This window comes from Hylobates moloch, unplaced genomic scaffold (assembly GCF_009828535.3).
Source record: "Hylobates moloch isolate HMO894 unplaced genomic scaffold, HMol_V3 SCAFFOLD_22, whole genome shotgun sequence".
NCBI lineage: Eukaryota > Metazoa > Chordata > Mammalia > Primates > Hylobatidae > Hylobates > Hylobates moloch.
Window position 1 is genome coordinate 22414436 of NW_026652297.1, and position 14514 is coordinate 22428949.

At 35.7% G+C, this 14514-nt stretch overlaps 1 protein-coding gene across 11 annotated transcripts in view; it reads right to left on the reverse strand.

The window, feature by feature from the left end:
* The window catches only part of TBC1D5 (TBC1 domain family member 5), a 590707-nt gene that overhangs the window by 140159 nt on the left and 436034 nt on the right, over positions 1-14514 (reverse strand). For 10 of the 11 annotated variants that reach the window (XM_032143402.2, XM_058433544.1, XM_032143405.2 and 7 more), the window contains one exon: positions 9379-9521. In XM_032143402.2, coding sequence (XP_031999293.1) covers positions 9379-9521 — 143 coding nt within the window. The remainder of the gene's footprint in view (positions 1-9378; positions 9522-14514) is intronic. The other variant, XM_058433546.1, reaches the window with a different exon arrangement.

Consider the following 14514-nt stretch of genomic DNA (forward strand, 5'->3'; position numbering starts at 1 on the left):
TATGGAAGGAGAAAAGTGGATGGAGGTCTTCCTTATACATGAGGGAGTCACCAAGATGTCCTTCAGTAGGTGAATTAATAAACAATCTGTATTGTATCTAGAAAATGGAATATTAGCATTAAAAATAAATGTGCCATCAAGCCATGAAAAGACTCAAGAGGAAACTTAACTGCATATTGCTAAGGAAAAAAAGCCAATCTGAAAAGGATACAGACTTCATTCATCTGACTATATGACACTGTGACAGTAAAAAGATCAGTAGTTTCCAGGAATCAGAGGGAGACGGGATGAACAGGCAGAACACAGAGGATTTTTAGGATGTGTTCCGAGACCCCCAGTGGATACCTGAAACCTCAAATAGTATTCAGCCCTATATGTACTATGCTTTTTCCTATACATACATACCTATGATAAAAGTTTAATTTATAAGTTAGGCAATTTATAAATTATGGTAAAAGATTAGCAACAATATCTAATAATAAAATAGAACAATTATAACAATATGCCAGCATTGCTACTCTTGAGCTTCAGGGCTTTAAGTAAAACAAGGGTTACTTGAACACAAGCACTGTGATACCAACAACAGTTGCTTTAATAATCAAGATTGCTATTAAGTGACTAATGGGCAGGCAGCTTATGCAATGTGGATATGCTGGACAAAGGGAAGATTCATGTCCAGGGCAGAACAGAGTGTGGTGGCTACAGATTTCATCATGCTACTCAGAATGGGATACAATTTAAAACTTAGGAGTTTTTTTTATTTTTGGAATTTTCCATTTAATATTTTTGAATCTTGGTTGGTATCAGATAACTGAAATTGTGGAAACTTAAACTGCAGATAAGGAGGGACTGCTGTATGTATGATACTATAATGATGGATACATTGGTCCAAACACACAAGAGTGAACCCTAATGTAAAACTATGAACTTTGAGTAATAATGCTGTATCAATGCAGGTTTATCAACTGTAAAAAATGTGCCATTCTGGCCGGGCATGGTGGCTCATGCCTGTAATCCCGGCACTTTGGGAGGCCGAGGAGGGCAGATCACAAGGTCAGGTGATGGAGACCATCCTGGCTAACACGGTGAAACCCCGTCTCTACTACAAATACAAAAAATTAGCTGGACGTAGTGGCGGGCGCCTGTAGTCCCAGCTATTCAGGAGGCTGAGGCAGGAGAATGGCGTGAACCCGGGAGGCGGAGATTGCAGTGAGCCAAGATTGTGCCACTGCACTCCAGAGATTGTGCCACTGCACTCCAGCTTGGGCGACAGAGCGAGACTCCGTCTCAAAAAAAAAAAAAAAAAAAAAAAAAGTATCATTCTGATGTGGGATGGTGATAGTGGGGGAGAATATGGGTATCTGGGGGAGTGGGTATATGCAGTCTGTATTTTCCACTTAGTTTTGTGCTGAACCTAGAACCTTTCTTAAAATCCAATTCAATAATTCAATTTTTTTAAAAAAGGAAACATTAAGAAACCCAAAATAACAGACATTGTGGTACAATGGTATATCAGCCTTTGTTAGTGAAACTTGAGGAGACTGTTAAACTAAGATATAAAGCAGTATAAATGGTGTTTGTAAGAGGGTACATTAATATAAATATCTGATATAATCATAAAAACAACTGACACCATTTTATGTCTCAGAAGGAAGAGAGCTAGTAGTCAGGAAATGCTTAAACACTCCTTCAAAAATAAGACTATCAATTTGTGCTTTGATAAAAACTTTGTGACATTACCATGAGATTTAAAATTTGTAATCACTGTTAAGCAACGCTTTTCCAGAAAAGCCAAATAAATACAATTTGCAGTTGAAATAAATGCATTTTGACATCAATATGACATTGAACATGCTGTTAACTAGAAAATAGAGAAATAGAAATTCTGGGTTAGGACAAAGGGAAACACTGGCAGACAGACAGTGGCTGAAGAATAAGTAGATATCTAAAATGAAATCAAAAGGAATAATATTTGAAATCACAAAGAGGCCACAACTGCCATGCCATGCCAGGCCAGGAAATGGCTAAAGAAATCCCTAAAAAAAACAGAGGAAAATTATAGTAGGGTATTGTAACATGCTTATGCTGGCTGAAAAAACAAGGCAGGAAGTGAGTAGAAGTGCCAAGAAGGAAACTTTTCCACTTATGGTGTTCAAAGAGAAAGTACATTTAAAAAGGCAATAAATACCTGAGAAATACTTTCTTTTTAAGAAAATCTAGGCCCGGTGTGGTGGCTCACGCCTGTAATCCCAGCACTTTGGGAGGCTGAGGTGGGCAGATCACCTGAGATCAGGAGTTCGAGACAAGCCTAGCCAACATGGTGAAACCTCGTCTCTACTAAACACACAAAAATTAGATGGGCATGGTGGCATGCTCCTGTAATCCAGCTACTTGGGAGGCTGAGGCAGGAGAATCACTTGAACCCGGGAGGTGGAAGTTGCAGTGAGCCAAGATAGCACCACTGCACTCAGTCTGTATAACAAGAGTAAAACTCCGTCTCAGAAAAAAAAAAAAAGGAAAATCTATAAATAGATTTACAGTGTTTTAGCTATTAATGCCATTTACAAGACAAATAAAAGGTATGTTATGTTTAAAATAGAGACAATTTTTTATAGTGTTTTGGCTATTAATGCAATTTACAAGACAAAAGGTATGTTATGTTTAAAATAGAGACCATGTTTTTTGATACTAGTCAAAAACAAAATGAATAAAAAATAGATGTAAAAATTTCAGCTACTTAGTTTTAAAAGTAGGCAATGCTTTCTTTGAAGAAGCTATGCTGAAAGTATATTTTCAAATAATCATTATTTATTTGAGTTGTTCTAAGAATGAGGCTAGCACTTGCCTTCTTAGTAATCATAGCACACAAATCCACCCCTCCAAGGTCTCCATGGTACCTTTTGGCCTGGCATTACCCCAAGTACTATATTAACTGAGCACATGAAGAGCTTCAGATGCTTTTAGAGATAGGAAAGAATTGTAATGTGGTTCTGGTACCAAGGAAGCTCACAATCTAGTTGAGGGGATAGGACCAACACCCACAATAACTACGGAAAAATGTAAAATAGAGTATGACTAATGTGGCACTTAGTTAGTGGTATTGATTATGATCTTATAGGATTGCAAAGTGTGAAATCAATGAGAGCTAGAATAATAGGAAAAGATTTGGGAAAAAGGCTACCTCGCCCTAGGCCTGAAAATAGGAGTAAGATTTAGGTAAGTGGAGCCAGGGGAAGCAAGGAATCACAAGAGTGATTGAAATATGAAATAAGTCAGTTAAAAAATAGTGTGGTGGGGGTATGGCCATTCATAAACTATTACAGGAGTAATGGTTTATGATTACTCTCACATTATTTCCTTATTGCTCAATGTTTCTTTCTGTATATAATTTTAATCCATATAATTCAGCAAAGTAACAAACACTGGGTGGCTTAAAATAACAGAAATTTACTGCTTCACAATTCTGAAGGCTAGAAGTCCAAAATCAAAGTTTTGGTAGGACCATGTTCCCTCTGAAACTTGTAGGGGAGAATCCTCCTTGCCTCTCCTGCTTCTGGTGTTAGCAGCATGTTTCTTCTGAAGAGGAAAAATTTGTTTCCTATTTCTCTCCTAGCTTCTGGTAATGGCTGAAAGTCCTTGTCATTCCTTGCCTTGTAGATAATATCACTCCAACCTCCGCTTCTGGCTGTCTTCACATGGCTTTCTTCTCCCTGTGTACCTTCACATTGTCTTCCCTCTGTGCATGTCTGTTGCCAAATTTCTTCTTAGGAGGACACCAGTCATATTGGATTAGTATGACCTCATCTTAACTAATTACATTTGCAACAATCTATTCCCAAATTAGGTAACGTTCTCAGGTACTAGAAGTTAGGACTTCAATATATCTTTTGTTGGGGGGCGGGGGGGGAACAATTCAGCCCATAACAGGCCTTATTATCTGTGCCTACAAAATCAGAATTTTGGACTAGATGCAGTGAATCTTATCTATTTTTTTTGAGCATGTATTCCTTTGAGAAACTGATGAAAACTATAGACATTTGACCCAGAGAAAGGCATACCTACACAATATTTTGCACACTATCAGGATGATCATAGACCCTTTGATCCCCATCCACTGAATCCCTAGGAGACATACACCCCAAGAAAGGAATGTCATCACGGAAGGAAGTCTCTTTTAGTTTCCCTCAGATGAAACATCCTCTGAGCATCCTACAAATGTAGCTCCAAAAGAACATATGTAATGCTCAGAGTCTGGTACAGTGGTGTTCACTTAAGATTTGTTGAATGAATGAGATTTAAACTACTAAGTGTAACTGAACATCCCCACTCTGGAAGCCCCAGCAAGACATTATGAGTCAGAATCCACTGGCATGAAATAAAAACTTGACACCAGTGATTTATTTGGAAAGCTGGGGCTGGCCAATTGTCCACCTTCCTCTCAGTTCTTGACCATGGCCAAAAATATAAGCTCATCTAATTAGTACTGACCTCCCATGCAACTCTGTCCAATCTGGTTCTCTATCCCTTTTCTTTCTGCTGCTCCCCTCTATCTCAATCCTTTTCTCTAGGGAACAATGTCTTTCCCTCTAAGCCTCACCCTCCCAGAGTCACTGCTGCCTCTGCAACCTCCAGATGTGAGGTGGAGGACCACCTTGCTCCTTGATTCTGCTTCCAAACTATTGCTTTCTATCATTTCATAAAACTTCTTCCTTTGAAGTTCATGCCATTCCTCTATGCCTCTATCATGTCCCTGCATCACTGTCATCTATGTACCATATACTGGTAAACACTGGTTGAATGGTTGACTCTGAATAATTGACTGGTTCAATAAAAGCTGTTTTCTTGGTCACTCTTTTTCATTTATTTGATGCTATGGTGCCAGACTCATTAAATTTCTTCCTACGCCTTTTCCTATTAGGATCCTTGGTGACGTGTCCATGGAGAACTAAAGAAAAACCCCAGTTTCCTCACAATGCCTTGGTCTTCAAGCGACTTAAATTCCCCTTCACGTGCTTCAACCATACCAAACAGATCTAGAACTGCTTTATGTCTGACCACAACTTTGTATGCATTTAGCTTCTCATGTTCTACCTCACCCAATTCTTTGATACATTCAATTTTCCCTAATCTTTTCCTGGCTGTGCTTCCCTCTTTATACATCTTAAACCACTATTTTAAAATACACTCAACACCCTCTACCCTCCTGTCTCCCTTTAGTCCTGCCTAATTCATTTGGAAGCCTGGATCACAATCTACCTCTTTTTTTTTTTTTTGAGGCCTGGTACCACTTCCCAGTGTTTGTCTCTGTAGGATCTTCAACAGCTACACATGGCTTTTCTTGGCTCTTCATCAGCTGTCTTTATCACATCTCCAAGTCATTTCCCACAAACCACTAACCCTACTCTCCCTCACTCATAGTGGATAACCTTGTTTCCTCCTTTATCAGATATGGAATTCCTCCATTTTCTGTCTTCTCCACCTGTGAACTGGATTACTTGTGAAAGCAGCCTAATGCTTTCTTCCTGCATCAGCACCAGCTTTTCATTCCTGTTCCACAGCCAGTCTTCCACAGGACTCCAAACCCAGTTCTTTTCTACTGCCTCTGGGCCCTTATTTCCTCAATTATTTTACTCAAAAAATATTTTTCTGGAGGTTTACTATGCCCTGGGCCCAATTCTAGATGCTGGTATATGGGAGGGAAACCAAGACAGACAAAAATCCTGTCTCTCACTGGGGAATAGGGATTAGGGGTGGGGTGTGAAGAACAGACAATAAACAAGTGAAAGCTTCAAAACAAAGAAGATATTTTCTCTTTTCATAGATCTTTTTTTTGTTTAGACGGGGTCTTGCTCTGTCACCCACACTCTGGAGTACAGTGGCGCAATCACAGCTCACTGCAGCCTTGACCTCCTGGACTAAAATGATTCTCCCACCTCAGCCTCGTGAGTAGCTGGGACTACAGGCACAAGCCACTACACCCGGCCAAATTTTATTTTTTGTAGAGATGGGGTTTCACCACGTGTCCCAGACTGGTCTCAAACTCCTAGGCTCAAGCAATTCTCCTGCCCTGCCCTCCCAAAATGCTGGGATTACAGTTTCGAGCCACCATGCCTGGCTTTTTCATAGATCTAATTCATGGAACAGGGTGGGGAAAACTAGTGCTGATTCTTGAAGTAGGAACCCAGACTGGTTTGAGAAGTAAACCTCTCCATCAGTTCTGCCCTGCCTCCAATGTTTAACGACAGCCATCCAATCTTCCTTGCCCCTGCACTGTCCTCTAGCTACATCGTTCTTCTTCCTTACTCAAAGATCACTCTATATCTGCTATCTCCATATTCTTTGTTTTTATTTAGTTATCTTTTCAGTTGAAAAAGTAATGCATATATTAAAAAAAAAAAACCAACAACAAAAAGCTGAAGAAAAGACTACTGTACTTTTTAACTGTCTATTCACTCTTCAACCCACCATAATCCAGCTTCTGCTCAACCAGTCCATTGAATCCACCCTGGCGAAGGTATCCAATGACTGTCCCTCCACAGTTCCCAAAATGAGTGGACTTTTCTAGCCTTGTGTTACTGTTCCTGGGCACTCCTGACCTTCTTCTCTCTGCTTGGCTCAGACAGTTCTCTGGGGTTACAACACAAGCTAAGCTCTTCCTTGGCTTTTTCTCCTCTGGTGCCTCTGAAATGCTGATGTTAAACCCAGTTTCACCTTTGCCCATGTTCTCTTTCCATATGTACCCACCTTAGGTAATAGGACCATATAATTTTTATGACCATAATGTGATGTCTTCAAGAGTGAAAAAGGACAAATAATTACTATTCTGGGATAGCAGGTGTAAACCAAGACTATCCCAAACAACCTTTGATATATAGTCACCCTATTCTTTGGAGGTGGCATCTGTGGTGACGGTTTTAACAAACACCTGTCAATCATTTGCAAAATTAAATCTGTAGCCTTGATATTGACATTTAACTTTATTTTTCAAATCTATAGGTTATAATTTCTTATAAATATCTCAAAACAGCAAAGTCAAAGCCCAGTTAATTATTAACATTCCCAAAACTTCTTAATCCTTGTATTTTCTATCCAAGTTATAAATATTACCCAGTCACTCATACCTCCAAGCTGGAGATTCTTCTAGATTTCCCGTTCTCCCTCTCTTATCATATTTAATCACTAAATCTTGCTACCTTTAGCTCTGAATAGTTCTCTGATCCACTGTTTTTCTCCTGAACTACCATCACAACTGTTATCTGATGCCCTTGCTCTTGTCTCCTTCGACTTCATCTTCCCCATTTCTGCCAAAATGATCTACAAGTGATCACATTTCTGCTTTGGACATTTCAATAGCTCCCTATTACTTACCATAGGAAGACTGTCACCATGACCCTCCTGTTTCTTTCTTTAGTCTCATAACCTGAGGCTAGTCTCTCTCTCCCTTTGTACTCTAATAATACCAAACAGCTTATAGAAACACATTAATATACACATCCCTAACAAGCTGCTTTTCACCTCCAGGCCTTTGTTCATGCTGTTCCTTCTGCCTTGTATGCAGATCCTCTTATTTGGCTTGCCAACACCTGCACAATTTTCTCTACTGACTCACAGCAGCCCAGAGCGGAGCTAGGTGCCTCTCCTTAAGTTTCCACACTACCTGTCCACATCCCAACTGTAGTACCAAATATGTTCATTTGAAATCATTTATGTCAGTCTTCCCTACTAGTTGGTAAACTTCTTGAGGACAGGAGCAGTGATCTGTAAATACCTGACAAATATTCATTCCATTTTTAGGAGATCTCATCCACTGTTATAGACTTCAATAACAAAATTAAAATAAGTTGGGTTAAATATTGAAATAAATAAAACACTTCATTACTTCTGTATTTTTCTACGTTTTATAAAGTCATCAGTGAAGAGACGAAAAATGTGTAAGGACTTCAGCTGCCAAAAAATTTGCCATGTTTTATGAAATGATAAAAGTAGGTCTTAGAATAGGAGACAGAATGATTAAATTAAAAATATATGGTGGTAATCTGCCAAAGTCAAAAAAGAGCAAATCGTAAACTGTTTACAATTACAGAAAATCATAATACTTTTCAGCAGTTGTTTGATTTGGAAAGTTTTGCATAAATATTATCCAAAGCATTTTTTTTTCTAGAAGAGGTTTCTCATTCCTTTTATTATTATTTATATTAAAAAATACAACTTAGAGGTTAGTATTGAATATCATAAAATCCAGTATCCATCAAATCTACTCAAATACCTTTCTCTACTTTCCTGGTGTTTCCTCTTACGACTTCCATGGTCTTAAATGATTAGATCTGGCTCAGAAGGAGGAAACATTCACTTTGAGAAAACCTAAACTATTTGACCTTCGAGGCATAGAACAAAATCTACATGTTTTGGATAAAATGTGGTGCTCCTGCCACTTATTTAAGTAATTCTGGGAAGTTAAAAAAGTATAATCTAAAATTTTAAAGAAAATTAGTGTTACTAGAGGCATAATAAGAGCGCCTGGCACAACTGGTATTCAATGAACAAATAAAGAGAACCACATAACAATTTAACAGTCGCAATTATAAATGATTCTAAAAAGTGTATGTTCTTCTGACAAAGTCTCACTTTATGTTAGCTACCTATTTCCTAATTCAATCACATAATTTTGTGCACTTTTTCCTAATTATATTTTGGCTAAGAAGTTTTATTGTGTGAACTTTTGATTACTTCTCTGAGACGGAAAACAATTTAAAGTATTTTGAAATTTAAAATACACACCGATATTTTCTTCAAGCTAAGGACTATCAGACTATTCGAAAGGGCTAGACACTGGCTTTCTGGCTATTACAGACACCATAACATACATCTGAGGAGATGGGAACACGTCTACCATTCAGCACTGTATTGAGAAATATATTTTTCTAAAATATAACTGGAAGAAAGTTAAAATACCTTTAAATGTATTTTTTTTATTAGCGAGGTGTTGATATTATAAAAATAATTCCAATCTCCTGATAAACATCCTTGAATATTCCCTACCTGTCAGAAGGTGGAGCTCTAAACATATCTCAAATACTTGCTTTTATATATGCATTTCACAACTGTGTGTAATGAGGAGATTAAAGCAGGAGTAAAGTCTTTAGAAAAATGGTTCTGAAGAATATTCTAATTCTCTCAGGATAAAATAACTCACATCTCCCAATGTGTACACGGTTAACCCACAAAAGGGATGTTTAGTGTATTCCTTTGAAATTTCAGTATATTACCCTACTATAAAAATTGAGGTACATGTAAATCAAATAATAAAATTTAAAAGGCAAAACATTTTTGAAAATCAGGAGTACCTAGTCAAATGTAGGAAAAGTCATTAATACTTACAAGCATCTCGGATGTAGAGTAACATAGCTACGAAGATATAATCTACTAAACCCAGGCTGAGGCCATCTGCAAACAAGGCATCCCAGACCACCAGAAGGTCCTGCAGGGGGAACTCTCGTCCAAACAGCAGCCGCACCCACCTTCTGGAAAGAAACAAAACAAAAATTCAGAAGACAGTACTTTTGAGAATAAAGAGTGATCATTTTCTCAAGTAACTGTGAAAAACTATTAACTGAACACAGTGAGCAAATATGATATATCAAAAATATAATAAAATCTAAATTTTAAGCTTTCAAATGAATTTGATAATTGTATAACTAGGCCATAATCGTTAAATACTATTATATACACAAGTATTATACATATATATGAAAAAAGTCAAAATCTTTCATATTTAATAGAAATCACAAATTCCCAAAAGGTGAAGAAAAAATGAATGTTTAGTAAGTAGTCTGGTAGTCATAGGTAAGGTTCTAAGTTAAAAATACAATTTTCCAAAATTTCATGATCTCTACTGATTTTCTGTTGTTGTTAATTTCCCTTCTGCAAATATTTATATGACAAATCCGATAGAAACTTAGAAAACTGCGTTCTCACATCTCACTTCTATTTAAAATAATTCATTTTAAAATTAAGTGTGGGAAAAGGTCAGTAGATATCCATTTTTTTGGTCAAGCATAGACAGTTATTTCAAATGAAGGATATAGTAATACTTATTTTTTTTTAGCTTTGCAACAGATATACCTGATCAGTAAGACTACCTTTCAAGGAGTGCTTTTCAAACTTACTTCTATTATCTAGAAAATGAGTATCTATGCCACAGAGTAAATATAAGCAGCTAATGTGAATACTAAGCAGCATCTATATATAATTGTACATAATAAATAGTGACACTTTAGACTTTCAATAAATGCTAAACTATATCTAATTCTTATAAGAAAAAAATTTGGTTTGATGTTTTTATTCATTTACCTCTAATTTTACATGACATGGCTACGATTGCCTTACATAAGTCTTTTTTTTTTTTCTAAGGACTTCAGCTAGAATTCTATGTGATTCTAGCAAATAGCAAAGAATTAAAAATTCCAAATTTCTAGCACCATCAAATAGTATCGAATAAATCCTTTAAAAATTAGTTAAGAGATGTTAATTCTATGTAAATTTGAAACCAAATATAACCATTTGTGGGTTTAAAGCAAGGCAAAAAAAATTCAAATACTTTCCTCAGAAAGCAATATATTTAAGGAGAAATCAAAGATGTGACAAAATACTGTATACTCACAAATATGTATCATAATTAGGAACCATGTGATTGAACACTAAAGTTTTTTATTCACATTCTCATATTAATCAATAGAATAATTAGATTATATTTTCAACTACATCGATTACTCAATTTTTCAGTATAAAAAATTTAAATGCCCAAGTAATATTTATCTTTTTAAAAATGTCACAGTATCTTTTATAATTTTCCATTTTAAAATATTTAAAATGTTTTAAATGTTCAATTTTTTAAAATGTTACAATGTCTTTTATAATTTTTATCTTTTATAATTTTCAATTGTTACTCCACTACTATTAATAAAATGAGGGGTGATTAACACAATTTTTTTTTGTCTAACATGGCTGTGTTTACATGGCTTAGGAAAAAAATACTTCTCCACACGTTTCTAATTCTTTCAAATTACAAATGCTAATATTTACCATTCCAAGAAGTACAAAAACATCTCTAAATTAAATAGGCTGCTATTCTTAATTACAAAGAATTAACTGATCTTGCAAAGAGTACCAGGGGAACCAGAGATGGGCACAGCAAAAAAGTACATGAACTAAACCATTTTGGGCCCTTGTTCAAAGGATTTTTAACCGATACAAATGTTTGCATTCTTAAACGACTAAAACATCTAGAATGTGGTTACAGTTATTTGGCTGACACAACTGGAAGAAAAATCCATCAATGAGGAAAGAAGATGAAGGTTAATACACAACTACAGTTAGGAATACAATCTTCCCCCTCTTTCCTTACAGCTCAAATTCTTGCCATTTTCTTATCAGCAATCACATCTTAGATTTCATCACAGATAGTGCTTTAAGAACAACAACAAAAAAACCAAAGTAGCTCATTTCCTAGAAATAATTTCTATGCCCATTATTTCTACAACAAACTGCCCAGTTATTCCTCAAACTTCTCTTGCATCCTTCTTGACTCTGAAGATACACATATGCAGCGATCTTCACTGCAGCAGTCAGGAAGGTTAACTGCAAACATCTAGTAATCTACACTGAATAAAATACATCTTTATTTTCCATGTCAAATTGTTCACATAGTTAATATCTCCAAAACTACACACAATACATGTCTTTAGCACTTTTTAAAGTATTATCTACAATGTGCTGCTTTATAAATCTTTCATATTGCTTCACTCTTTAAGCACCTTGCCAAGTACACTGCTATATAATTCCAGGGCAAGGACCAAATCCTGTGTGTGTGAGTGCATGTGAAAGACAGAAACAGAGAAAGAGAGAGACAGAGATCCAGAAAGTTCTTTGTAAAGACCTCTATACACTTTGCTTAGTGCTTTATGTATTGACAGAAGTCTTGTTAACCCCACTGTAAAGCCACCTTTACTGAGAAGCAATGGGATAGCTAATTTGGAAGTACAGGCATTGATCTTGTTAGTGGTGGCACAAAAATAGTCCAGGAGGTAGAAAAAATACCAAAAACACATAAGAAAAAAATTTATCATTAGATGCCTAGCATGTTTCTTTTATATAAAGACTGTTAATAAGTCATACATGAGAGGACATTAAAGTAAAATGCCGTCTCTTCTATTTTATATATAATTATAAGAAAATCCAGGCCAAATTCTCAAAATATTTAAGAAGAAGCATATAACTAATGGAATGCTTTGGGACCAACAACGACCTTATCAATAACTTAATCATTTTATCCCAATTGGATTTAGTTTTTATATATATATTCACAACACACAAATTTCCTGTGCTATTTTCAGCTTTCTTCATTGAGCTTAAAAGCCAAGGAAAAAGCTCTTTACAGAATGAGTTAGTAATAGAAATTATTTCAGTAAGCTTTTATATTTTTGGAAAGAAAAACTTACTCTAAGAAATGAGGTCTTGTAAAGAAGTCACTCCTACAATTAACATGCTTTTATTGCAGTTAAAAATATTTAGTGAGAGTTTAAGTTACACTTAAGGGTAGCATTAAACCTTTTCCCCTTAAAGATAACTTCAGTTTAATTGCTTTATACTATCAATCTTGCTTTATGTATGTTACACCTGCAGACTGCCATGCTCATAACCATATATATTTTATCACTTGTGATAATATGATAATTCATATTTTACCATATCTACTTAGTAATTAAGATCTGCAGAAACAGAAAAGAGTATCTGAGGTATTAAATTTAATAATAAACACCCAAAGACAGGACAAGTCTCTGTTTGCATTTGTACCACTATACTCGATTTTAAATTTCTGTGTAATTAAGCTGCTATTCCCAGGGGAACAGTAACTACTGTTGGTGTTACTGCTTGGTGAATGACCCATGGAAACACCAAGAGAAATTCATTTTTGCCAATGAGTTTATGAAAAGGACCAATTTGACTGAGCTTTAAATAAACATAGCCTTAATCCAACTTGGCTGTAGTGGGTTATATACAGAGAAACAAAATTAAATCCTAGGTCTTCATTTCCCTGTTCTTTTCCATTAATGGCTCTTTAGTGAGATATGGGCATAGTAACTTTACAAGAACAAGTAATGTATAAATGCTATATTCAATTTAACACATATTATAAGGGCATCTTGAGTAACCTGTGATGATGAAATGATACCACTAGGTGAGCATTCTTACACAAACAAGCAATGTTAGATTTTTGCTCAATGATACCAATTTTGTGTTTTGCTTTCTGTTCACTTGTATTTTTAAAAGCTAACAATTTTTAAATAATCTATGCCTGTTACAGGATAAACACAGAATCCAAGTTCTGTATTAGTATTCAAGAAAAAAGCAAGGCAAAAATGTTTACCTCTGTGCTTGGGTACTTCTTTGACTGATTTTAGGCTCTTATATTGGGTTTCTTTGTATTCAGTTCTTTTGAAATTAATACACCCTGAGTTCTCCTTTATATCAACTCTGTGAAAACAGTCTTAAAATTGCAAGTAAACACTGAATTCATTATATTTAGGGTCGCAAGCCATTCTCATATTTAATTTGAGCTTCTTTAGAAAACAGTCACAAAAAATGGAGGCCCAAAATAAATAATTTTATTCCAATTTTACACTTACTAGTCTTCTAAGGGCTCTGCAGAATACATTATTGAAGGATGCTTACCTGTTTGGTAAATTTTTTATCTAATCAACTATTTCAATTAGGTCTTTAAAAATATTTGGTATCTGAATGCCTTGAGGATATATTTGAATCCTTGTCTAAAGAATTCCAATTTGCTTTCTAAGTGTTCTTCGTAATCTGTGGATTGAACCCAGCTTGAATTTGCCTTTTTGGGAACACATGTTAACCTAATTTAACCCCCAAAGGATATGTACATGAACTGTTAAAAGTGTATTTTTGACTTTGGGAAAATTCTCTCTTCCTTTCAGAGGACAGTACATAGCCCTTTATTAAGGAAGGTTTCTTATTCCAAAAATAAGTTCCAAATAATTACCACCCATTCCTACTGTAATTTATTCTCCTTGGCAAGTGTTTAAAGCTGTTTTGTCAGAACGACTGTAATATGCCTTTGCAAAAATAGTCTGAATGGAAAGTAGAGCCTTGTATATCTATGTTTTTCCAGGGATATAAGATGATTATGAAAATGTTGGGTACAGAAGATGACCATAATATGATACGCTTTTGATGCTTGAACATTTTCTCTCTCCTTCCCTCTCTCATACACACATACCTTTTTCAGATGTATGCCTGCTATTTGGCTTACAAGTATGGTACTTCAAGGACTGAGTAACTTTAGCATATATAATTTACCAGGAAATTCCAATAAAGACAATGCATGATGGTAATAGTCTAATACAGCTATAGTTGTATGAACAGGATGCACTTTCTGTGAGAATCCTCTTGTCCATTCCAACTAGGGAGCAGTTGGAATCTTAGCCCTGACAG